Source organism: Peromyscus leucopus, chromosome 10 (assembly GCF_004664715.2).
Source record: "Peromyscus leucopus breed LL Stock chromosome 10, UCI_PerLeu_2.1, whole genome shotgun sequence".
NCBI lineage: Eukaryota > Metazoa > Chordata > Mammalia > Rodentia > Cricetidae > Peromyscus > Peromyscus leucopus.
This window is the reverse complement of record NC_051071.1, coordinates 58,594,882-58,622,241: the sequence shown is the minus strand read 5'-3', so window position 1 is coordinate 58,622,241 and position 27,360 is coordinate 58,594,882. Positions and strand designations below refer to the sequence as shown.

Here is a 27,360-nt window from a genome sequence, read left to right as displayed (position 1 = left end):
GGTATAAATGGCTTACAAGTGCCCTTAACATGATGCAGTTCAAAAGCCGTCAGCTGTGCCACATCAGATTGGAAATGGGCTCGCTAGGATATTAGGACCCAAAGATGTTCAAAGCAGTAAAAACTAAAAGGCCTCATAATGCTAAATAATACAATAAGGTCTCCAAGGGGAAGATAAATATGACTCTGATGTATCTTGGCAGCACCATATCTGTCATTATTACTGAATGCAGAATTCAATGCGGGAATGAAAAATAAAAATGGGTATTACCATTTGAGAGTCGAGAGGCACTAAACTGAAACTAGCCTCATGTAATAAATTCACCTGAGGAAAAATAGCACACAAGGATAGATGGATCAAAAGTGAGCCTTTACAAGGCAGTCACAGCCTGATGAGCATTTCAGGGGGAAACCATGGGATGATAAATTAAATTCTAAGGCTATTACCCAGAGGAATTGCTTTGAAGATGAGACATCACCCGTGCTCACTTATGTGAATCTCTGTAGTTTGTTTCTGCATGCAGCAAAGGTTTCAGAACCTTGCTTTCCTCATTGGTGTGACTCACTTCTCTACTTCTTTCAGTTTACTCCTCAAAACACTGTCCTGGCAACTTCAGAAAATCCAGTAGCAGATCAACAGACTATTTTCTTAGTAAGACTTACTAAGGAAACCCAAGTATCTCAGAATCTCAGCCACTTCTTTTCACCTATACAAATCCTCAGAGCTTTGCTAAAGTCTATTCCACAGAAGAGATCAATAATCCAATAAAAATAACATATATGATTTACCTTTCTTAACTTCCTTAAAAAGAATGGAATAAAGAAACAAACCTGTCTTCCTTTTTAAATCATATTTTTACCAACAAAACTTATGGCTCAATTACATGTGTGCATATTCCAAGCCAAAAGGAAATTCAAATCACATGTCAATGACTTTTGGAAAATAAGAATGTATATGAATCATTACTGTGTTCCCAGTAAAATATTCCTAAATAAATGAATTGAATAGCAGTTTTTGTAACCTTGCATTTCATAATGATGAAATGGAAGATTAAATATGCTTATTGTAAAATTACCATGAAATATTAATTATTTAATTTGAAATTTAAAAACTTACAAAATCAAACACTTATTTTAAGAGCAAAGTGCTGTGGATATTGTTCTATATAAATAAAACACTGATGGCCAATGACCAGGCAGGAGGTAGGTGGGACAAAGAGAGAGGAGAATTCTGGGAAGCGGAAGGCTGGGGGAGAGACACTGCAGCCACCGCCAGGACAAGCAGCATGTAGAGACTCTGGTAAGCCACCAGCCACGTGGCAAGGTATAGATTTATAGAAATGGGTTAATTTAAGATAAAAGAACAGTTAGCAAGAAGCCTGCCACGGCCATACAGTTTATAAGTGATATAAGCGTATGAGTGATTATTTTATAAGTGGATTGTGGGACTGCGGGGCTTGGGGAACCTGGAGAGAAGCCCTCCAGCTACAGCAAAGTGTTGAAGATACATAAGAATCTGATTTCTCCAGTTAACTATGAATAATGTCATGAAAAATATTGATGAGCTGGTAAGGGTCAAGACTTTATTTACGTCTATTTTGAACTATCACCTTTCCTGTTCAGCTTCTGTGACTTATTTTAATTCTGTTTCTGTACTGAAAATTGGCTGAAGTTTTTGAATCTACTAATTTACTAAGATGGGCCTGCCAATCTGCCTCTTGCAGTCACAGCTATTAAAGGAGGAAAGTCTTTAGAAAAGAGAGTGTAATGTTTACTCCAAGGAAGACCACACTGAGTTTGGAACTGCATGCGTAGTCATAAGGATAAGTTTCCTGCTATATTTTCTAAACAACAATTTGTCTTTTGAATGATTTGCTTGCATTTACTGAAATTGCCCAAAATACATGATATTTAATTCATTTGATGAAAAATATCAGTTCAGGGGCACAAATTCTCAGTGGTGATTCTTCTGTTATGGAGTCATCCTCTAGAAAGTAGACATATTGCCTGAACTTTTATGCTCCTGCTTACTAATGGCATACAAGTTACTTCAATGGTAGTCATCAACTCTAATAGTAGCCTCATTTCAGAGTCTGATAGACCAGGATACTCTAGCTCTTTTACTTTCTGTGTGTTCTTGTACTATATACCATTCGTGGACTGTCACATAGTAAAATATACATTAGACAATTCCCTATTGGAAATCACAGATAGTCTTTGAAGTAGGCCAACTGAATCCATGAATCATAAAGCTTAAAAAGAGCTTCTGATCCATTTCCTGAGGGATTATCCCTAAAGATTTGTCATTCAACTGTTTTTGATTGAAAGCAGAGCAAAGCCGTAGAAGAGATAGGAATAATTCTGTATTTTGATACTTTTATAATATTTAGTAATTCTGGATTTAAAAAATTATCATTTTTATTGTTGGCAATCCCTAATAAAGAGTTCAACAAGAACAAGATGTTTTGAAAATTGGTCAGATTTATAGATACATATTTGGAAGTTATCAGGACATAAGTTGTATGTCATATAAATGATGTACAATGCACATCTCAAGGTGAGACATGGCTTTTCATAACTCATCTTGACAGTGGGCTCTGTGTGCTATGCATCTTATTTATCATAGAATTTTAAAATATTTTTCAGAGGTTTTCATATGCCCTCAAAAATATCATTATAGCTACACAAAAACATCTGGCATTAAAAAAAAACCTGAGGTGTTGGGTTCTTATTATTGGGTTCTTTCAATGTGAGAAGAGATGTATCAGAGTAATTGGCCATGCTAAATATAGACTTCTAACAACTTTTTCTTAGCAGACGATATCAGATGTCACAAAGTAAATGTAAAGGTAACTAATATACTCTTGCACCCAGGTCACACATGGGTGAGGGAGACTGTTGAAAGATAAGGAAGTCATTGTTATGGGTGGTGGTCTAAAACTTCCACACATAGAATTTAACCTTAAGACCAACAGTCTGTAGCAATGCGTCCTCAGCTTTGCTTTGCACAAAGAGTAGAGGGACAATTGTGTTGACTCAATTGCTACTTTCCTCCATGATAAATTAGACTCAGGTCCAAAATTATTGTCTTACTGGGTACAAGATAATTGACCAGTTAATAAGATGAACCTCATTATCAAGTCATCCTTAGTAGATACCACATTTTTTTAATTCGTGTATCAATAAGAAAATGTATCATTTATCCTGTCTTGCTTTAAATCCAATTTTCTTCTCAAAAGCCTATCACACTCTCTCTGTGATAGAAGCTTTCTGTCTATTGGAATCAGCAAAAAAAATAATAATTACAGATTCTACATTAAAGTAAAAACTGTTTCAAAGACAATGTTATATAGCTAGTCTTGGATTATTTTAATTAAACTTTGTTAGGAACTTCAACACATAAAACAAATAATGAAATTCATTCTACAGTCAGTTCTCTCAGCCTTGTGTAGCACCCAGTTGCACCTGTAGAAATCCAAGGACCTCCTCACCACATTAAAGGTTTTATATTTCTTTTCTTATTTTTTTATAATACAAACTTCCACCTGACTTGTAAATTATTTATCTCAATACCTTGGATGCATGGACAGCCAACCTTATGAGAGACCTGCCAGTGACACATCTTGAAAGGTCATACCTAGTCAAAGGCTTTCTATGTGCCTAATCAGATTACTTCCACTGGAAATTCCTTGTCTACAAGGCAGTTTATTTTTTTCTCTCTTAAAAGATCTATGTATGCCTGAGAGAACTCAGGTCATTTAGTCAAGCATGGTTTCTATTAGTATAAACCATATAGACTTTCTCCCAACAGACTCTCCTCTTTGATTTGTTCAATGAACCTGCTTCTACATACAGGTCAGTGATTAATAGGTTTTTGAAAGAGGACAGACCCATCTGTACAGAAATGAAAACTTTGTTCTCTAAATAGAATTTCTAGGCCCTATTAGAGTCTCATGAATACTTGGTCTTCTTTGACTTCCCAGGCTCTCTATTAAACTGTACTCCAACGGAGTCACCTGTCCCTTGTGGCCAAGCTCTGTGCATGCTCTTCAGAGGGTGGCTGTTACTACTCTGTATTGTGGTTAAACACTAGGTTGTGAATTGTGTGGCCCCCAGTCTTTACTCTCCAGATCAGACTTTACCTTTTCACCCTCTTTTACCTCTCTGGCATGATAGCTGTTATCATTTCCTACCAGGAATCTATATAACCATACATCTGTCCTTGAGATTCTGTATAAAGTCACTGCTGGGTGTAATACTGTAAAACAGCAATTGTCAAAAAGGATTTACATGCTCTGGATCCAGTCACCATTATGTTTTGGTGATTGCACTTTGCTAATTTGGACCATTATCAGTTCATAACTCTACTTTTACAAAGAGGACATGTCTTCCTCTTGAGTTTGGACTAGACTCACTTCCAACTCATCTTAACAGATGAAGAGGGAAGTGGGATTGGTTCTGGTAAGTTCACTATGAATTCACCAGAGAGTCATGATAGTGGCAGGTTGCAATACATATTTATTGTGCCCATATCTTCATTTGTATGGCATGTGTACTGGGTAAGGTACTTTCTCAGAACAACATATCAGCTTGCCACTGTACAAAGAAAATCACATTTAGCCTAAGCAATAAATAGGGCAGATATTGAATGTGGGCTCTTTTTGGAAGGCTTAACACTTTGTGTGAGATCTTCACATTTAATACTTTATTTTACATCTAAATTCAGCACCCTGGAACATACTTTAAATGATAAAAATAACATTAATCATAACTCAAGCGATCACATTCTATAAAAATATATCAAATACTAGCAACTTAGAACATTTTGTGTGCCAGGATCATAACAAGAACCATAGCCTTTCTTACAGGATTACAGGATCTACATCAGAAACTCAGTGAGAAAGATCTCAGTTCCTCAGTTTATTCCCTAATTGTGCTTGGTGATACAAATAAGAAATGAAAAGCTTCACTCTGGGATCATATCTCACAATTTCACAAACTATTTTCCAAGTATTTCATCCTCTCATCTCCCTCATTCTCCTTCAATGTTCATTTCAGCCAGTGTGGAGTTGATGAAGATCTTACTGGTAAGATAGCTCAGATTGTCACCCCCCCTTTCTGTTTTTCCATGAGATAATCTAAACAGCAACATTCTTTCCATCAGTTCATTCCTCCTCTAACATCATCAGGACCCTGATTCCCACCTAATCTGTCCATTTGTGAATGTGCTCCCCTGATTTGTCTCCTTGCCTTTATTTTATATCAACCACAAATATAGCAAGACAGAGGCTAGATACTACTGTATGTCTTCCTAGCCAACTCAACACAGTAACTTCCTTTGAGGTCACCTGACACATTGAGACTTAAGACAACCAAGTACAAACCTGGTGTAAAATGCTGGGAATTACATTGTCGGTTATTCTAGCAAACTCAAATGAAGCAGAAACATTGACATTGTGGGCTTAATTTTAACATAGCTTGGAGATAGTGTCTTATAAAACAGAACAAGTAAAAACAATGAAAGTTTTTTTTTTCTTTAGAATAAAAAGACACGGATTCCCTGGACCACTGAGATAATGGTTGTTACTATTTTTTCCTGTGGTTTTGTACATATGAAATTTAGCTTCTTGTTTTCAATAAGAGTAAGACTTAGTTGGAATAGAAGGCTGTGACTATTATTTTTTTCCTTGGAAGAGGATTGGATTAGAAATAGAACTTAGATGAATCAGTAGGATATAATGAATGCCATTAATGTAAACAATATGTAACACATTGATCAGTGTTTTCATGCTTTTTTCATATAGGACTCAAAACTAGAAATATTTTTATATAAAAATTTCATATATATGCACACAAATGTGTATACACACTCATATATACACATATATGAACACATACACACATGTATATGAACATACCACATACACATGTATGTATAATATATATATGTATATATACATGTTATTGTGCTTAACTTTTAGTAGTTTTCAAATCAAATTGCCTTAAAAGGCCGATAATGTAAATCTTATCAATAGAATGCATGTGATCATTAATATCCAGAATAAGGCAGCCTTATTTTTCTTTTAATAAAAGAATAGATATAAAACTTGAAAACACTAGGCACCCAAAGGAGACTGAGAAAGATAGAGCCTGGTTATAAAACAGTGTAAGCCAAAGGCTACTTTGCAAACAGATTCCTGATCTTTGAGTGGTAAAGGTTTTCAGACATGTACTGGATTGGGTCCTGTAGGGTCTAGTAACATGGCCTAACTCTGTGACCATATTTTGTTTTTCTTTCAAGATCACTGATTTAGCTGTGATGAGTCCTTTTTAACTTCAGATTAGCAGAAAATTAGTCATTACATTTGGGGAAGGTAATTAATATTCTGAACATTATTTATACAAAGTGCATGTTTGTGTAGAATGTGTCTGCTCACTTCCCACTTGAGTGCCTTCTATACCATAGCAGGTCATTAAAAAGTCTACTCCTAAGCAACTTCAATCTCTGCTCAACAAATAGCTGCATTAATGGAGAACATTTAATTCCAACCCATAATTAAATTTGTCAGTCTAAAATATCTCTCTCTCCCCTCCCCTCAGGTTAACTCTTATTTCTGAACATTTTGAAGTTCTCCCAAACCATCTATGTTCCAAATTATATGCTAAATACATACATGTATAGCACCTTTCTTCCACAAACATTTTTTTAAAAATTGTAGAGCTCTAAAGAACAATCCTCTTAAGCCTTGGTTAATAAAAAAAAATGTTGGTTGGAAAGATGAATATTTATGGAGTTTAGAACCCAAATATACATTAGGAAGCATCCCATCCCACCCTTCAGTTGAAAAAATAATGGCTTTAGTTTTTCATGTCATAGTTTATGTTTTATCACTGTATATGAAAAAATACCTGAACCACCTTTATATTGCTAATTCAGGTATAAATTGGGATGTGAAAACTTTCAAACATATTGTCCAGCTAGTAATTCCCAAGAATGAAACCACTTTTGGTCTGCTTTTTGTACCTCAAAAATCACAGGCAGAATTTGCTCATCAGTATTCATCCCAGTCTTCAGATACCATATCTACTGCTCTTCAGAAAAGAAAAGCAATCATAACACAACAAACCAGTGGATGGAAATGAAAGTGTCAGAGTGGACTCTGATGAGTCATCAGGAGAGTGTAGTAAGCTGGCAGGCAGCATGAAACACGAGCCTTTCTGCAGCCTGCAGCTGAGAAATTGTCCACTAAAGCACCCAGACTCACTTTCCTGTGAACTCCCTTGCTCTTCCTTGTCTTGCCTGTCTCAGTTTTCATGCTCCTCCCTTTGTTCAAGGTCATCATCACTAGCACACTCAAGCATGCTTTACATAGACCAGGGCAAAGGAATCTGGTAAATGGAGGATAGTTTATATCTCAAATAAATGAAGACAAGATTTTTTCATTGATTATCACTCATGTGAGTTTTCTTTTTTTTCCCTTGAGACGGGATCTCATTTGGCTCAAGCTGATCTCAATCATGCTATGTCAGAGGATGACCTTGAACTTTCAATTCTTTTCCAACTACTTCCTGAGTGCTGGAATTACAGGTGTATGCTTTCCCATCAGGTTTATATGATATTGTATGAACTGAATCCAGAGCTTCAATCATACAAAGCAGGTACTCTATGAACTGAACTACACTCCAACTCCATGGGTGGGATTAGTAAATATCAAATTAAAATATGATTATTGATCAGTCTGAAAGAATTCCTTCAGTATAAGAAAAATTAATAAAATGTGATTCCAGGACTCAAGCAGTTTAGAGCTTAGTAAGGAGAAAAACTGATATACCAGAAGTTAACAGTAAATAGTAAGAGTCTAAATTCTAAAACTCTGAGGGAGAGGTCCTTGAGGCCAGGTGTATCACCTGTGTTGCTAACTCTGGAGTACTGAGGAAGAAGCTGTAAGGCTAGACCCTTTTTTCTCCTTTCAGGGCATAAAGCCCTATGTCTAGCTGACTATAGTGGTAGCTGCTGTCTGTCAGTGATTCCATCTTTAGTATCCTCTAGCCGAAAAGATGTTCATCACACATACCCATGCTCCCTTCTTAAAGATAGCACAAATCACAGAAATGACTCATATTTGGTAGTAGAAATAAATACCAAAAAAATACTGAGTGTCTTTGCTTTTCAGTTTATTCCAAAAGATCATAGAGCCCCAGAGATAGCCATGAGATTGGTTACACATTTGTAGCAATGATATCTCAATTCAGCTGTTTCAGTGTCTCATAGCTTCCTTTTTTGGTGATGCTATCCTTACTTTATTCCAAAGAGTTGCTTCCAATGTCATTGTCCAGAATATATATATATATGATCCCCAATAATGGAACCCAGCCTTAGAACATTGTACCATCTTGTTCCCTTCTTCTTCTTCTCACACTTCTTCTGTGGTAGTTTCCATCAGAATTAACTGCAGATATTAAGTTCGCCATAGCCTTACAGCCCCCTAACTCTCAATTTTACCTCCTGTTACCTTCTCTGGGCATCTGAACTTCAGTTCACACAAGGGATTCTTTTGACACTTCAATTTAGCTCCTCTGATTTAGCTTTCCATTCTTAGTCTTCATATCACCATATCAGTTCTTTATGGACTACCCAGTTGTTCTAATCTAATCACTGGCAGAACAGGACTTAATTTTCAGAAAGGGAGGAGGTGCAGCTCAGCTTCTATCTGTTTCCACCAGGACAGCTAGATTAAGTTAAGGAGTGTATGAGTTCACTGGATTCTCTGGAAGCTAATCTACAATGGACTGGAAACATTGACTGGAAAAATCCATCATGTGAAAATCAAAGAAGAAAGGGAAAGATCCAACAGAAAGGCAGAAAGCCACAGATGAAGACAGAAGAATCTACAGGGACAACAAAAGCCAAGAACAAGATCTGTGCCTGTGATGACTTTAAAGCATTGCTTCTGACCTCTTTAAATGACCACTTCTGATAAGTGTATCTTAAGGTACATGGCAGCATCAGTAGAACTTACCTAGTCTCCATGAAGAAAAACCATTTCAAATTAGTGTTCTCTGTGAATACTGTGAATGTACTAAGCTCTCTTTCTCATTACATGTATGTGTGGGTAGTAGTAGTAGTTAGAATAGTAGTAGTTAGTAGTAGTAGTAGTAGTAGTAGTAGTAGTAGTAGTAGTAGTGTAGTTGTAGATAAAAGGTAGACAGGCAGACAATATTATGGCATATCCTGTTTTTTAGCAACTTGACAGAAACTACAGTCATGTGGGAAAGGGAACCTCAGTTGAGGAATTGTCTCCATTGGATTATCTTTTGACTATATAAATGACACATTTTCTCAATTGTTAATTGACGGTGGAAGGGTCAGCCTACTGTGGGTGGTGCCACCCTTAGGTTGGTGGGGCTGGACTACATAAGAAGGGCATTTGAGCAATTCAGAGAGAGCAAGCCAGTAGGCATACTTCCAAGGTCTCTGCTTAAGTTCTTGCCTCTAGGTTTCTGGCTGGAGTTTCAGTCGTGGTTTTCCTCGAGTATGGTCTATAACCTATAACAGGAAATAAATCTTATCCTTCCCCAAGTTGTTTATGATCAGTGTTTTATCACAGCAAAAAAAAAAAAAAGCCAACTATGTCACTGCATGTTTGCCATAATATATGATATTTACCTATGAGTTTGCAGCCTAAACAGAAAGTTTTATGGGAAATCAGAAAAGGAATTATGCCTTACAGCAATGATCATGCTAATCAGTGACCCTAAGACAGACTTTTACCAGGTATGTTTTTTTTTTAAACTTCATTTGTTTATTTGAAAAGAAAGAGACTCAAGCTTATTCAATATCTACTAAGAACCCAATTTTCTCTTTCTAGATGGTGCTTTAGTTGTTTGTTTTGTAAAACTACATGATTGTTCCCCTTTTAAGCATTAAGTTCATCAGCCCTACCCCCTCACCATGCCTTGTTATGAGTTCAGTGCTTTCTCTGGGACTGAGGGAAATGTTCACAGAGCCACTTCTGGTTATGATTTCCTATTGCTTTTGAGTTCTGTTGTTCTCATTTTTGACTACATGGTTATTCTCTTCCTATGCTCCATCATGACCCACATATGGAACTCAAATACACTCCAACAAAGCATTTGTGTTAATAACAGACTTCCTTGAAGAAGTGGAGAAGTAATGGTATCTTGGGTCACAGTCATAAAAAAACTACATCAAATAATAAAAACATGCTTGTGCTGTAGCTACTCTAATACTGAAAGATATTTGCTGAGAATTTTACTCTCCTTCCTACTTAGTGAGGTATGTCTGCCTTTTCCCTTGGTTTCTCCATTTCTATTTCACTCTGCATTTCTCTTATATTATTATCCATAGAATTACAGCCATTTACACATTTTAGCATTGTGTCATTTTGTATTCCCAAGGACTCATCTACATTTCTTCCAAACAAAATGGACATTATTTTTTGGTACAATTCAACTGAAAGTCATAGAAACCTCAGTCTTCCTTGACTTCTTCCCTGTTAGTCTCAGGAGAGGAAAGAGCAGTTACAAAGAGTAATAATATAGTCATGTAAGTATACCTTCTTCCAGAGAAAAAGGAGAAGACTCAAGTGAATTTAAATGTCACTGTTTTTCCACTTTCCTCACACAAAGAAACAAGAAAAATTCCAGAGACAATACACACAAAGCAAGAGTCAGAAGCGGTGGTGGACAAGTGATAGCCCATTTGTTTTTCTATCATATTGCTTTGCTAGAGTGGAGGGTAACCACTGGGATCCAATCACTACTAAGTTAATAAATCATGTGGAATAAGACGGTGGAATTTGAGGAAAATGAAGCCAAGGCAGGAAGTTTCCACAGTGTCTGACTTAATGTTGTAGTTGTAGTTTGTTTCTCATTAGTGTTAGAGAGAAATAATATGAGCATTCAGAAGACAGAGTGATAGAGTTGACATTTGTTTTCAATTAACTCCAGGCTGCAACAGAGAAAATATGAGGAAAGATATTCTTTCTCACAGTGCCAGAAGTCTATAAAAAGTAGTCCATTAATAAAGCAGATATTGAACAAAGATGATAATCAATTATCTAGAAGTTCTATGCATCAACATTATTTGTATTTCCTTTAAAGATTTACATTGGCATTTATTTCCTCTTTTTTTTTTTTAATCTGGAATATCCATAAAACTTAGAGACTTCTAACTGGTAGTGTGTGTGTGTGTGTGTGTGTGTGTGTGTGTGTGTGTGTGTGTATGTGTGTGTGTGTGTGTGTGTGTGTGTGTGTGTGTTTATGTGTCTGAGAGAAAGAGAGGGAGGGAGAGACAGAGAAACAGAGACAGAGAGATAGAGACAGCCAGTTTTCCCCTGGCTGGCTGATATGGTCTTTTCATTCTACTAAGTCTCCCATAAGATCAGAAGTAGAATGAGTTCAGAAGTTGCAAAATAATATACTGGTCTGATGATTTCAATTATGAATGTCATTCTGAAATTACAAATTGTCATACCTCAGTGAAACCCACAATGCATTATGCCTAAAATTATAACTTTCCCTGGAGCTCACTTTGTATTATACCCCCTCCATCTCTAAGACCTTAACATATCCTTGAACCAAAGGCAGTAGAATTCTGACATTCCAGATGCATGTGCAACAGAATTTGTGTGGAAATGATCCTCACAATGAGTGTGTATACACAGATTAGTGTGTCCTCGCTAAAGTGCCAGCTGCCAACCGAGAACATGTGGCAATCTTCAGCTGTGAGGGAGGAACACAGTGATAAAAATCAATGAGCATTATGTCTTATTTAGTACCCCAAAGAATAAATGTAAAAGCTTGCATTGGCTTTAGCGAAGTTGACTGACCTCTATAGTTCAACTTTGCATCTTTAAAAATAAATAGTAGTGTATTTCAAGACAGTATTTTTTCTTCTTCATCTGTACTATGGTCTGGGACTGACTTCTACTTTATAAATACACTGTTCATTTGCAGTAAATTCTTCTGCCTTTTGTTTCTGTAGAATCAAGCTAAATGATTGCTACATTTCCACTGCCATTGTTTTGAGGCAAAATAAAGAAGTTTTTTAAAATGTATATTCATCTGTAGAGCAGGGAAATAAAAAATCTGTTAAAGCTCCAAGAAAATAATAACTTGCTAGTTTAACAACAGACAACTTTACCATTCTGAAAGGACATTGAAGGATTGATTGGGCCTTTATATATCCTTGTTTGGTTTTTATCGAATTATGCACTTGGAGAATACACAGAAAAGCTAAATGTCCCCAACTTTCCCTCTTCTTTTCCTAGAAATGGCTGTTCTGATTGGCCTCTACTGTCTCCCTCAAGAAATGGTAGGCACACTTCTCCCATTCTCTGGCTGCTATGTGGTCCCTAGAGAAGGCCCAGTGCTGAGCACTAATGGAAATCTTGAGTTAAAAACTAACAACTAAGTTTGAATTTTGTATGTCTTTCTTTTAGACATCAAACAAATCATTCATGAAAGCAAAATCAACCAGAGAAATGTTCTAGTGTAGGTCTTATGGATCACAACATCAATACAATGGGAGAAATACAAACCTGGGCTATAGTATAAACCCTCTTGTCTGTGAGGGTCTTTTTTTTTTTAATGTGTTAGCTCATGAAAAGATGTAGAGAGAAAGCAGCCTGGGCAAAACTGGAGCAAGATCAGCAGGAGTTGTTTTCTTGCTCAGGCTTAATCTGCATTCTGAACTTGATTTGTTTTTTAAGGTGGAAATACCTGACTATTCATTTTAGACAAATAACAAAGGACCTCCTTTTAAAAAAATATAATTCAGATATGAGTGGACTCTGAAATAGATGAGGAATTAGAAGTCTGACTCTAGAGGCAGACATGCTAGAGCTTTAAACTCAGTTCCATCACAAATCACCCTTTCTGGACTATGTTTGATCCATGAAAGGAGAATTTAAATATTCTTATTACGAGTGGCTCGCATAAATGGACATAAAGAACATATCCCTATTCCTCATATGTAGACACATTGCTCATGTCCAGCAGCCATTTCTACTTTTAACATTAAAGGTTGTCTTTTTCTTGTCCTAAATGCAGAAAGATGTACAGAGTTGAAGTGACTGTGTCAGATTTGAATTTTGTACAATCTGATTCAGCCCACTATGTATGTGAGGCACTTACCAGGAACAGACTCAAGGTCTTCTTTCCGTTAGGTACCCATGCCATTTAAGAGTTTAAAAACTTCTCTGTCTCCTTTAACCTGGTTACTCATAAGGTCAATGAAAAGACTGTGTCTTTGCCTACGATATGTTGAGTGGTATGCAATGTAAGGTTAAAAAGTTGTTTGTTCTAGGAGACTGGTCTAATGACTGCTTAGCTAAGAGCCTAGTCTACACCTAGGAATATATGAAAAATGTGGAAGAAAATAATCTCCCATTATATATCCTAGTGTATGTGATGAAAATGCTTTTTTTTAAAGATCTTTTCATTTGTAACTGTCAAACAGAAGTCTCGGAGCTTGATATTTCTCTATTGGAAGCAATGGTAAAGAAATTTTCTTTCTGTTCTTGCTCTTGCCTTTGTACAGAACATCCTTGTAAAGCCAAGTAGAACAGATATAATTATCTTTTCTTCTCCTGAAGCTTTCTAAGGATGAACACTTCCCAGGTACTCTTAGTAGCTCCTTCCAGCATAGTCTCATTACAGTCAAGATGCTCTTCCTTGTGCTCAATCTAATTTTTCTTCTTCCTTCAAGTAATAATACTTCTCTCACAAAGTGCATCAAATCCATTTTCTTTTCCGGCATATGACTAGCTACTGACACCTCATATCTTGCATACAATAGGTCCAGTGTGATTTAAATCTGCAAGGATAAAGTAATTCTACAAATTTGAAGACATTGGCCAAGCTACTCTTTCATGGCTATGAGTTTAATTGTTACCAAAATAAAAATTGTTGCAAACTCATTTCCTCCTAAAATTATTTTTTTTCCCAAATGCTCACCATGTTTACTGATCTTTGAGACTTCTTTTCTTGATAGCTTACCCACTCAGTGGAATAGTTTTATTGAAAACAGAAAATGGACCATATGTATTAACATATCACCTCAACAGTGTCTGGCATGCAGTAAGCTTTTAGTAAGTTGAAAGATGATGATAATGATTGAGATAGACTGAATTTGTACCACTCAAAAGTCATAAAATAAAGCCTAATCCTCAATGTGATGATATTTGGATGTGAGTCCTTTAGTATATGACAGAGCCATGACTAAAGAGTCCTCATGATTGATGCTAAGAGAAACCAAAGGTCCTCACTCTTCCCATATGAGAGAAGACACTGAGAAGACCAGTAATTAACTCTCACATATGAGATGCTAAGTCTGCAGGCACTGTGATCTTTGATGTTACATATCTCCATCCTGGACATTTTGTTGTATCTTCCTACACACATTGATGGTGCAGTGTTGACACTAAATACTATACTTTGGAATAACTTTTTCCATTCCCTCAAATGCCTACTTAGTCCTAAGAGATTTATGTACCTAGTCTCATTTAGATTTCACTCATCACTGAAGAAAACACATATCTCCATTTTCAAGAGAAATCCAGGCTTTGAGTAATACTTGGCAGTGTACGTTTTGGCTTCTCTAGGACAGTGCTGGCTCACACATATTGACCTCAAACAATTCTTAATTGTGTCCACATCATTCTCAGTCCTGCATATTTGCCTAACAAATTATATGATCATTCTAGAACAACACCAATGAAACAGATCCTGTTGTGGAAGCAGTACAATTAAACATTTGATCATCGATCACAGAACCTCAGGCCATAGACTATGCCAATGGAAAAACATAGTCCATTTTCTCTGCATAACAAAATAATGAATTTAATAAAAGTATAGATTACATACTGATTTAAATTCTTTTTAAGTTTGAGGCCCAGTTTTTTTTTTCTGAGCAAGAATCCAGAGAAAATCATCAGGAGATAAGATGGAAGAAAATCTGCCCATCCCCTACCAGTTCTCATGGAGAAGTTTCACAATTACAAGTACTGTGAATTCCAATCAAATGATAAGATGACATCATAAAACAAAAATACAGGTCATTATGCCTAATGTGAATTGGTGTTATCCTTGTCACTAAATTTAAAAGGAAGGCATTTATTACAGGTTTTAAAGATAATGATAAAGTGCTAGAACTGGATATATATATATATATATATATATATATATATATATATAATTTCTGCAATTTATACATCACATATACCTGAGCATATATTTGTACCTACTGTGGCTTTCTTGACATTGCAGCTTCCAAAAACAGAACAAATACTGGTGCCATAGAACTAAGAACTAAGGGACTATAAAAGTCAGAAGACTTATACTTAATGGTATAAATTGGGATAAAATGTCATTCTGAAATGTTAAAGTGATTAAAGCTATTAAACACTAGCGGACTAGGGGTATTGCTCAGCTGGAGAGCGTGTGCTTAGCATGCACAAGGCACTGGGTTCAATATTCGACATCACAAGAATGTTTCAAATACAACTAGACAGAAGCACATCAGGTAAAAGAGAGTGAAGGGAAATGCCAAATGCGATTGAGAGTGCCTGGACTCTAATAACTGATCTAGTGCACTTCCCACTGGCCAGTTGGTTTAACCATGAGATTAATGAGAATTAAAACTGCAAAATAGCATTGCCTCCTCACTCAGTCGGCATGGATGCCATAACACAAGTAATCACAATATGATGTGGTGGTTTCACATCATGGGATGCAAAGTTCTGGGTGCAAGCAATCGGCACACCTCCACTACACCTAGCCAATTCCAGTCAGGTCCAGACTCGGGAAAATGGAGAGTCTAGGGAAATTTTTTGGCTAAGTTTGAGCATCCTTTCTCTCTTCATTTTAAATCCATGGCCATGAGCAAATCTGTCCCCTCATTCAATCACCTGTACATACTCTGGTATAATACAGGGATTGGAAAGGAAGATCATCTTCGTCTCTCCCACAGCTGTTGTATTTCACCAGGAATAAATGCTGAAGACATCCATGTCGAATGATGATGTTTGAAGATGGCGATTTCCCAGTCAGCACAAAATTACGTTCTGTATTTGCCCCTACCTACTTGATCAGTAGTTTGTACTTTGATCCTCAACTAAGCTCCATATGCTACAAATGAACAGGATCAATAAGACAAAAGATCTAAGGTAATGTCTCTGTTTGAATTTCTATGGGAAATCAGGGTAATGACTATGCAGCAACCTAACTTCTTAGTCTATATATATGGCATATGACAATGCCCTTGAATATAATAGGATAGGTGCCATCCTGGAGTATCCTGGGAGTAATCTCCATCTACAGTTTCAGAGAACCATATTTTAAATGCTCTTTCAAATTTGATAACAACACAGTCTGTGAGGCTGTCCCCCAAGTCATGTACACATAGGTGTGGGAGAGAGAGAGAGAGAGAGAGAGAGAGAGAGAGAGAGAGAGAGAGAGAGAGAGAGAGAGCGTTCGCCCAGCAGAGACTGAATCTGATTTTCTTATATCCCTTTCCTGGAGAGAAAGAGAGAGGAGAGAGACATACACACAGAGAGAGACAGAGAGACACAGAGACAGACATCTATTAAGTGCACTTTCCATTTCAACTAGACATTTTCTTACTTTATATTCTCAAACTTGACAAAATCCTTGATTGTCTTTTAAACTCTAAGTTCTCTCATTTAAAACCTCTCCAGAAGAAACGCTCTCCATGAATTACCTTTTGTGTTGGATTTTTCCCTTTTGTCTAAATGCCACTCATGTTGCTGTCTTCAATCAAATGATTCTTTAAAAATTTCTTGAGTGTTTCAAGAAATATTGATAGTCCGGGTACCAGGAAAATGACAATTGAAAAATGAAAAGCAGTGATTATTTTTAAATCTCATTAGAAGTTTTATGAGTACATACATATATGTACATTTATATTTGTCACAGAAATAGTCTGTATCTGTGATTATGGCAGTGCCATATGATGAACTGTTTCTATAGAAAAATCTCATGATTCATGGTCAACATAACAAAAACTTACAGATGAAGTTGTAAGATATACCAGAAAGTGGAAATATTAATTTCTGAATTAAAAACTGTAAATCCTATCAAGTTAATGATTTTTCTGACTAAAATTGTTTTATAATATTAATGTTATCATAAAGTCTTTAAAATAGACCAGGAAATTGAGAATATTCTGAAATTTCCTTGTATAGCGAGGGAGGAAGATACTGATAAAAAGTTGTCTCATATGAATGACACCTAAATTATATTGAATTTATAAAGACTTTGAGAAGTCTTGATTTTTTTTTATATGTCCCAGATAGCCTTTCTCCAGCTGAAATGTCTGTAATGGCTACAGAAAAATGCTTTATAGATGAAATGTAATTCCACCGAGTTTGAAAGTAGATCTGGAAACATTTGAGGAGGAGAGAGATTACAGGTGGTAAGAGGGAGAAACAATAGCCACTGACATGAGAGAATGTTCCAGGCACAGGTAGAATTTCAAACAAACTGTCTCTAAGGATACAACAGAGCCAGTTTTCTTGACTAGAATATCGTGTATCATTTCCTATAAAATAATAAGTTAAAAGGAAAAGAGTCTATCCTGAGTTGCAATGTGTTAGAGTAGGAGATTTTACCAAATCTATCCCCCTTCCTTCAGGTCCCATGTTAACACCTTTAGGAGGGGACTCACTGCATGAAGCTTCCCTGCCATCTTCAGCAGCAAAAGCAAAGCGTCTCCCTCCATTTTTTCCCACTTTGTATTAAGCCTCATCACCAAACACTCATACTAGCTTTCTGTACAGGTGGGGATGGAACAGCTAAGAGCAACCTAAAACCACTTTTCTTTTGATTCATTCATCTAGCTGTTTCTCATCATTTTCTTTCTTCTAAGGTAAACTAATGCAATCTATGAATAATCCTTTGCCTTCCCATATTAACTTGATGAGACCATCTGGTAGGCGACAGGGCTGCTGGATTCTTGCTTAAAACCATACCCAAATGTCAGTTCAGATGTTTCCATTCCTCTGCACAGCTCCCAGGAGTCGTATTTAACGTCCTGGCAGGTAAGCTTTGCTTCTCGGGGCACACTGCCGTTCTCACTTGCACTGTCTTTATTCTCAGTCTCGTCTCATCACCAGATGCACCGTCTACAACAACTCACACTGCTCTCATGCAATTTCACATCGAAGCACAATGTTCCAGAAAAACTCTGAATCACTTTCAGAGTGCCGTGGAGAAGAGAACAGACACTGTGTAAGTGGCTTTCCTACATTTCCCTTCTCTCCTGCTTTACAAAGACAACTGAAACCATTGAACAGTGTATACTAAAATTCTGTCAGGGTTATGTCTGCCTAGATAAAGAAGCATATTGTTAGGGATAATTAAAGTTAACAGCATCCTACTCTCTGTCTTAGCTTAATGCTATTTCTCGACAACTCTGACCAACTCATTTAATCATGGTATTTTGGGGCCCAGGATTTTTTCAATATAGAATATACTTAATTGTGAATACAACAGGAAGATTCACCAAATAATTAGTTTGTTTCAGGATAATTGTAATCTCCAATGTTCTAACTCAATGCACATATAACTACCTTAAAACAATACAATGTAGATCCCTTTACTCTGAAAATACTTCCAGGGAGAAGGCAATAGAACTCCAGAGAACATCCTAGATTCTTCTCTAACCTCTATTACCTAACCAGTCAGTAAATCCCTCAAATTCCCCTCTATTTGAATATCATTGTCCTTATTTCCATCCCTAAGCCCACTGGGCTACTTTAGGAATTTATCTTCCACTCTTTACTTTGAACCAGCCTATTAGCTTCTGATCCAGAAATGCTGCCCTCAACTTTGACTTTCCCTACTTGACTACAAGAACCATCTGTGAAAGGTAAAACATATTGCCGGTGAAACGCTTTGGAAGGTTTGTTCCATTTGAGGATTCAGATCCATTTCCTTAGCACACTTATCCCAGCTTGTTGTGTTAGTGTTAGTGTTGACTCATTTTTTTTTTTTTTGAAAAATAAAAGTGTTCTCTATCTATATACAATTTTTAAACTGAAATTTCAGAAGAACATGTAAGAGCAGTAATTCTCTCTAAAGTATGCCTCTAATCCTTGCTCGATTTGGAAGGGATAATAAGTGTCGCTATCTCTTGTACTCTATCAGAAAGAGATGATGCGCAGACAGACAAATACGTTTCTAGAGCAGCTTCTTTTCACGCCACTGAGAATACTCAATAGTTCTGTCATACACCTTGCATTTACAACTCAGTCTAATCTCTTGACAATACTCCCTGTGCCCTTTCAGTTCTCACAATAGTGAGTCACTGTAGTTCCCAGAACACTTCATGATGTTTCCAGGCATGGCTGCCTATTCATACATCTTTCCTCTTGCTTGGAAAGTCTTTCTTTACATTTGTAGTCTATTCACAATTGCTAACCACTATTTCTCTTCAAGGTCCGTTTCAGGCATAGACCCCTCACGATGCCTTAGAAATTATTTCTTTGTGCTCCTGGGAGATTCCATGTATCTATTATATATGTATCTAGCAAAGAATCCTTTCTATTGTTTAAAGATAACTATGAATTATATACTTTCTGCCATATTTCAAAATCTCTAAAAGTCTAGGACTTGTCCTAATATTCTATTCTGCCATCTATTAAAGACCTAATTGAAGGCTGAATGTTTTGGAGGTTTGTGTTGAGTAGAAACACCTGAGATCACAATCACTATCAATGTTTCAAAAAATCTTCCAAGGGGAAATTTCCTACACTTCAAAACTAGAACTTTAAAAAAATTCTAAAAATCTTATAAGCTGCATAATGGAATCAAGCCCATTTGTTTTGTTTGCTAAAGTAATTAAAGCAATAATTTTAGAAAAATTACCTTTGATTTTAAATTCACAATATAATTAATAGCAGGTTTTACTGGGGGATGTAACTGGTTGGGGATGATACACTGGTCCCCTTGGCAGGACATATAAAGAACCTAATAAAGAATAACTGATTCACTGAAGATAAAAACTGTATCTTTTGCTTTTTTTTTTCATGTGACCAGCTTTTCCCCCAAGTTCTTGCTACTTGTAGAAATCAATTGTTAGTTCTTCATTAAGCATATGTGACAGGTGCTGACTGAATCTTCTACAAACTTCCTGTTCAATAGAGAAAAGTCAAGGAACTTCAGTAAATGCACAATCAGCTGAAAACAGAAGTGTTCCAAGATTGATCCTGGTGCTAGGAAAAATCAAATCCAGTGCTCTCCAGGATCTTAGAGGAGGCATATACTAACATTGAGTCAGCTATCCACATAGACCAACTTATCTTTCTGTTATACCAAAGGATAACTATGACATTTGATCCTATTACTACTTAAGCCAGTAGAAACATTTAAATTAATTTCACTTTGGAAGCATTTCAGCTTTCTGACAAGCAATATTTCATTCGTGCATGAGTGCTGAGGATTTTATCAAGTATTTAGGGGAAGCACTAAGGCAAAAAAAAAATCAGAAAAACCCAAAAAAGACACTGAGATTCATCTTAAGCAAACACCCAGGTTTTATCGCTCATTCCTCAGGCACCTCAAAGAAAGATTTTAGGAAAATTAGATAAGTACTTTCAGATATCTACGTCTTTGAGGAAAAAAAAACAGTTTACTTCTGTTCCATATCAAATATTGAAAAATGTATGTGTTTGATAGCCGCAGAACAATGTCTCCAGCTTTAGAACAATGGATAGCTTCAGATTGGAAATATCTACAATTTATTTTTTTCCTCAGTGTTCAATACAGTATAAACTAAGCATCAATCAAGTCTCATTTGAGGACGATTGATCCAGAATTTCTTGTTGCTGCCTTTCCAAATGAATTAAAGAGGAGAAGGTTGGATGATAATCTCATGACTGAGCAAAATGATGCTTCATGACAATGCTCTGTCTTGCAGTCTATCATTACTGCGGCATTCCCAGGAGGCTATCTCAGTTTGCACTCTGTAGCAACTCAATAAATGCTTGCTGATTGACTTGCTGATGGGAACAATGGGGTGGAACAAGACAGGATCTGACAGTAGAATCAAATGAAATAATTATTGATTCCAACAGAATTCTAAATTCGTTAAGGACAGAAATTTTAGGATATTTGAAGTTAAATGGCTTTGCTTCATTTGATAGAAGAAAATGCTAAATCTTGGAGAAGATAAAGTCCACATTCAAGTTTCCAAATTAAATACTAGGAACATTTTAAACATTTAAGTTTTACTAGCCCAGCAGTTTAGAAGCAAACAAGACACACAGCCTGTTTTCAGTTTTTTTAAATGGGTCTCATGTATCTCAGGCTGGCCTGAACTTGCTGTGTAGCTAAACATCTGATCCATCTGCCTCTGCCACTTTAATGCTGACATTACAGGCATGTGCCATCACTCCCGGGTCTTCTGGTGCCAGGGAACCAAACTTGGCTTCCCATATGCTATACAGTCACATCTCCAAGTCCTGGTTTCAAACTTTGACCTTTCCACTTACTAGCTCTGTAGCTGTGGAGTTAGTTTTTAAATTTTTCTCATCTCACACTTCTCCCTGTCTTAGCTTTTCAGTTTTTCAATATTTAGTGAGAGATAAAGAATTGCATACCCTCAATTCAAAGTTAAATAAGCAATTATTTAAAATTTGTAAAAGACATATTCTACATGGGAAATACTCGATAAATATTCTTATTTATTTTCACTACATTACATAGATTCATGCCCAATCTGATCATGCAATCCCACAATCACTGGCTTTCATATATGAACTCCAACATTTTAAGATCTAGATAGTCAGGTTTTAATGTGATTTAAAGCATAAAAATACCCATTATCTCCAAACAGAAAGACAAAGCAGTTTCCCTCTCAGATAGTATATTCTATTACTGAACCTGAAGGAGCAACCCTGTTGAGTTTTCATGTAAGGGAAAGGGATGCTTATCTGTTTATTTTTCTGCCAGCGTGTGTTCCAGCTTTTAATTGGTACTGGCCTATTTGCTCCGTTTCCAAAGGAAATTCTGTTATAACCCAAGAGGATTAATTGATAGAAACAAGAATATATTTGGACTATTTTTTTTCACATCTGTTGCTAGCTATTTGGTAGGAGAAAAGAGTCTGTGTTCTGTATTATGAAGCATAAAAATAAAGAGTCCTCTGTAAGGGGAAAAGATGCTGTTGTTATGTGCTTGACTCATAATATAACATAATATAGTATAACATAAAGCATATTCTTTAAGGGGAAAGGATGATGTTGGTATGTGCTTGGCTCAATATATATGATACTGATAGATAGTATTGTACTTGACAATTTTTTTTCTCCCCTTAGCACTTAGCACTGGCTGACTAACAACTATTGATAGAAGACTTCAGTTTCCTCTGAAACACATTTCCTAGGCTCTTCTTGTCTTTGAATCTTATTTATCTTTAATTATGGAACTAATCTTCCCTTTGAGTACAGCTACCTATTAGACTAACTAGAAAGGAACTTCAAACTTCATGTGAAGTTTTGAAATACTGCTGCTCCTAGAAAAAATCAAAAGGAAAAAAATGTTCACTTTTATAGATAACATTAGAATAATGTTCTTCAGTGTTGATATTCAAAGGGCAGTCTGCACACCAGCAATTAATTGGCTTCCTTCAGAAGAAATACAAACAATCAGACCCCATTGCCAAACCTGAGATTTGGAATTTGCATTATGTGAGCCTCAGGGTGAGGGAGGTATGCCTTTAAGGTTAAGAAGCTGGGGCAAAGAGGAAGAAGGGTTATTGCCGGGAAAAGTTCTGACAGGTGGTTCTTGTCTTGAGTCACCATGGTAATGGCAATTAAACATAGCTCGATGTCGTACCAAGAACCAATGGAATCTAATATTAAAATAGCAACAATATGGAATATAGATGGATATCTGTTCAGTTTAATTTGTTTTATGCATTTGTACAACTATGTCTTTTTCTTGTCATTGTTGAAGTTATATGTGAATCCTATAAGAGCATTCACCTCTGCCCTTGAAGAACAGTGAAGACAGGAACGAGGCTACCTACCTCTTACTAGAAATGGTTTGTACTGTCTCTCAGTTTGAGTCAGAGCTCTACATGTATAGTCTTCTACATGTGGACACTTAGACCATCATATCTTCAGCTCAAGGAAAGAAAACTGTATTTGGAATTGCTTCTTGATGACTGCATCTGGCTCTTGCAAGAGGACAGCTTGTTGTGGACATCTGAATAGAAAAGCTTAGTTCCTTTGTTGTTTACAGTCTGCATCGTGTTTCTCCAAGACACTACTCAAAGAGAGAACTTCTGTCTGCTACTGCCTCTTTTACTGAGCAGATGGTGGTGGTTATTTTACGAGTAATTGCTGTGAGCTATTACCTCCTTTCATTCTACCTGCCTCCTGCTCTAGTCAGTTATGGAACTGTGAGTGTGTGTGTGTGTGTGTGTGTGTGTGTGTGTGTGTGTGTGTGTGTAGAGCACCATGGAAATTGTAAAATTGAAAGATCTGAGTGTTTAAAGGACAATAAATGGAAACTGGGAGATATTTTTCTATATAAGACTTTAGAAAATAATAACACTGTGTGGTTACTGTCACATCACCACAAAGTCCATAATGAGAAAGAAAACTTTCTTTTTGAATCAATAATAATTAATAATGTAAAGAAGTCTTACTTTCAATTATATATAAGATATATGTATAAACACATATATGTTATATATGTGTTTCTACATTAAAATTATTCTCTAAATGTTTTAATTCACTTCCCAGAACTAGTGAACTATTTTTCTTAATTTTACTTAAATTAATGTGTACTTGATACAAAAAATATGTACCAATGTGCACAGTAATGTATTGATGAATCTTAGGGTTTCTGGTAGATATTCTTTAACATAACAATTTCCATTTCTTTTCTTAATTTTGGAACCACATTTCATATCCTGAAGGACATTAGTCAGAAAGTAGTCATGATAAGAAATTAGCCTTAAAATGGGTAATATTATAAACCAATTTGGAAACATATTTTACTTAGATTAGCAAAAAAGGACAAAAATTAATAGAACTCTACTTCTCTAACCCATTAATTTAATGCATAATCATCATGCTATGTTCCCAGCCACAGACTATGTAATAACAATAGTAACTAAAAATGTGAAAATTAGCAATGTTGCAGTAAGGCATTTAACTTACATTTTCATTAAATGCTACTTGTGTTATTTTATTGTCAATTCTTATTTTGTTGTCAATTTGTAGAAATTTCCCTATCATATGATCACATGTAAGTTACTGTCCGCCACGTTACAGAAGAGTGCTTAATAACAAGCTATAGGTCTTATTTCCCAAAGACCTTTATTCCTACTTATAGTGTTCAAAGCATGTTGCATAGCATTCTCTTCTTGGTACAGGTTATGGGTAGGACTAACTATCCCTGTTCTGTACATATTGCCCTCTTATCCCTTCAAAAGAATGTCTCCCTCCATATTTCCATTGTCTGTAGTTGTTTCCAGTGTAATTAATTCATTTTAACACTTTGACATAGATGAGACACTAAAATAGACCCAAGTCTTGTCAATAACTCTCATTAAAAGGAAAAGAGGACACAAAGCAAGGTTTCTTATTTTCCAGCTTTTGGGGCCACTTCTCTCCTATGTCTCTGATGTCACAGAGAAACGCAATGAGTATGTTGGTAAAGAGCATTATCAAAGGCTTATCTATTGAGTGACTATTTATAAATACATACTAAGTGCATGTATCATAGAGCAGTGAGTAAGCAGATTGTATTACTCAGTCATTAGGAGAAGATGTTCTATGCTGCTGCATTTTACATGTGATCCTTCCCAGCTTGTGTATGAATCAATTTCAACAACTGACTAGACAGAGCTTTTTCTTGTGGTGGATGTTATGGTTATGCAACTTATACATTCAATTAAGTTTTAAAAGATTGGGGCCGGGCGGTGGTGGCACACGCCTTTAATCCCAGCACTTGGGAGGCAGAGCCAGGCGGATCTCTGTGAGTTCGAGGCCAGCCTGCGCTACCAAGTGAGTCCCAGGAAAGGCACAAAGCTACACAGAGAAACCCTGTCTCGAAAAACCAAAAAAAAAAAAAAAAAAAAACTTTTAAAAGACTGTAAAATAATTTGTATATAGACATGTGTGTGCACATGCATGCATGCCCATGTATGTGTGTCTGTATTTGGTGTTGGGAGTCCCTGTAGCTCTGAAATACTAAGTACCCTATTATAGTGACATAGACCACTGACAGAGGTACAATTTACCTTCTGAGATTTCGGAATCATCTATATATAAATTATCTGTGGAGATGATGACAAGATGCCAGATAAATGACTGAACAGGAAAATGTTATCATCATGTATATGCACTGACACTAATTGTTAAGCTAAGGCATCTGGCTGCATTTTCAGTCATAGGCCACTGGCCTTATGTGTGCCCATCTCATCATGCTCCTCTGGATGTTTGTAAATAGTCGTTTTAGATAATAGCACACATGGAAACAGAATACTAGTCTGTTAAAAAGTCTCTGCTAAGTAAAAAAAAAGATCCACTGGTTTATCAAATTTGAAAAAGATGGATTTCATTTTCAGTGTAGTAGTCAAACACACTTGTAAAATATTATTTGAAATCATCTGAGACATTATAAAGTTGTATTTTAAATAAGCCACTTAAGACAGTGAGAGTTACAGTTCTCCCTCCAAAGCCACACATTTTATACTTATACCATCCACTGAATGATCTAAAAGCATATTTATAGCTTCCTGACATAATCGAAAAGATGAAAAGGATAATTCTTAAACCTCAGCATATTACAATAAAAAAAATGGCCAGCTAGGAATGAAATGAACAACAATTCAATAACTGTTACAGACAGAGAAAATCCTAAAGGAGCCTAGCCTAAGTTATCCAGTATATCTAAATTTCTGTTGCCGTATTTTTTTCTTTTTCAGAGGGGAATAAAAACGACATTTTGTTCCTGTAGATCTATTTGTTCTCTGGGTGGTGGATTCTAGAAAAGCAACAGGCATTTCTTTCCCCCTGAACTCTAACAACTAGAAAACGGCTTCCCAGGGTGCAGGGAAACAACCAAAGCTGAAGTGGCAGCTGTGACTTCAATACCTTCTACCATAGCCCAGAGAAAAGACATGAAGATAAGGAGAGGGAAGGATGGAGGGAGGGAGGTACGGAGGGAAGGGGGGAGAGAGAGAAGGAGGGAGGAAGAAAGGGAAGATAAAATGTAGATCCCTTAAAATGAATGCCTATTATAATCCACCCCTCCCCTGCCTCAGTCCTTTTAATCATCAGATCTTTTCCTCTTGCCTAGGTTACTAGAATAAAGCAAAGCCATGTGATTCGACTGATTCTCTTTCAACTTAAAACTTGCGAGCTGTGTAGAAAGACAAACGCATACACTCTCCCATGGATCTAAGATGCCCAGAAGCAAGCTTGGGCACTTCTGCTGTTCATCCTGGACTGTTCATCTCAGCCTGTTGCTCCTGCCAAACACTGTGCTGGATTCTGTAGTAGGAAGGGGACACTTGCGAGCTTTGCCAGCTAGCTTGGTGGCGGAGCTAGGTGGGTTGGGACTATCAGGCTGGGGGAATCTGTGAAGACTGTGGGCACCGTGCCCGGCCTGGCTGTGGTTGCGAACCTCTGGTCCGGGGGACCCCAGTGCAGGCCACCTGGCTGCCGGCAGATGGTGCCCTGCCTATCCCCACACTCCCGGAGACCCGGCTAAAGTACGGCTCAGACTCCGCCCCAGCCAATCCTCCGGCGCAACAGTCCCTCTTCCTTCCCAAAATAGTGCGGAGTACGTCTCCCTCGGAACACCGCAGTAGCCCGTGTGTGTCGAAAATACATACTGTGGGGTGATCGACAGTGTGTGTACTGGAGTGGGGCGTACGCGCGGAGTGGGACCCTGGGGACCAGGGCCGAGGTTGACCACCAATGAAAAGCAGAGGACACAGAACAGGTCCATTTCGCATCTGCGTAAGCTCGGCGGGCCGCCGAGCGGTGGGGAGGCCACTCACCATGTTCACTTCCGAGACCATGTCTATGCTGGCGACATCGATCCGCATCCCGACGTCCACCGGGGGCCCTGCCGGGGAGGTGGGACCACAGCAAAGACAGTCTTTGAGTGGCAGGGGGCTGAGGGGACATAGGGGCTTCCCAAATCTTATTACAGTCTAAGCAGGCTCCCTCCCTACCCCCATCCCTGGCGTAGGGGACAGCCTGGAAAAACAGGTGTGGGCACACGCGTGATGCAGTGACAGTGCAGAGGGTGTGTCGAGTTAAGGAGAGGGACAGCTCAGCCTGAGGATATG

The 27,360-nt window shown here is 37.1% G+C and overlaps 1 protein-coding gene across 1 annotated transcript in view; it reads right to left on the bottom strand.

Annotated features, from left to right (window-relative positions):
* Gabrb1 (gamma-aminobutyric acid type A receptor subunit beta1) overlaps window positions 1-27,360 on the bottom strand; it is a 417,219-nt gene that overhangs the window by 388,880 nt on the left and 979 nt on the right. The window contains exon 3 of the mRNA XM_028861997.2: window positions 27,067-27,134. Coding sequence (XP_028717830.2) covers window positions 27,067-27,134 — 68 coding nt within the window. The remainder of the gene's footprint in view (window positions 1-27,066; window positions 27,135-27,360) is intronic.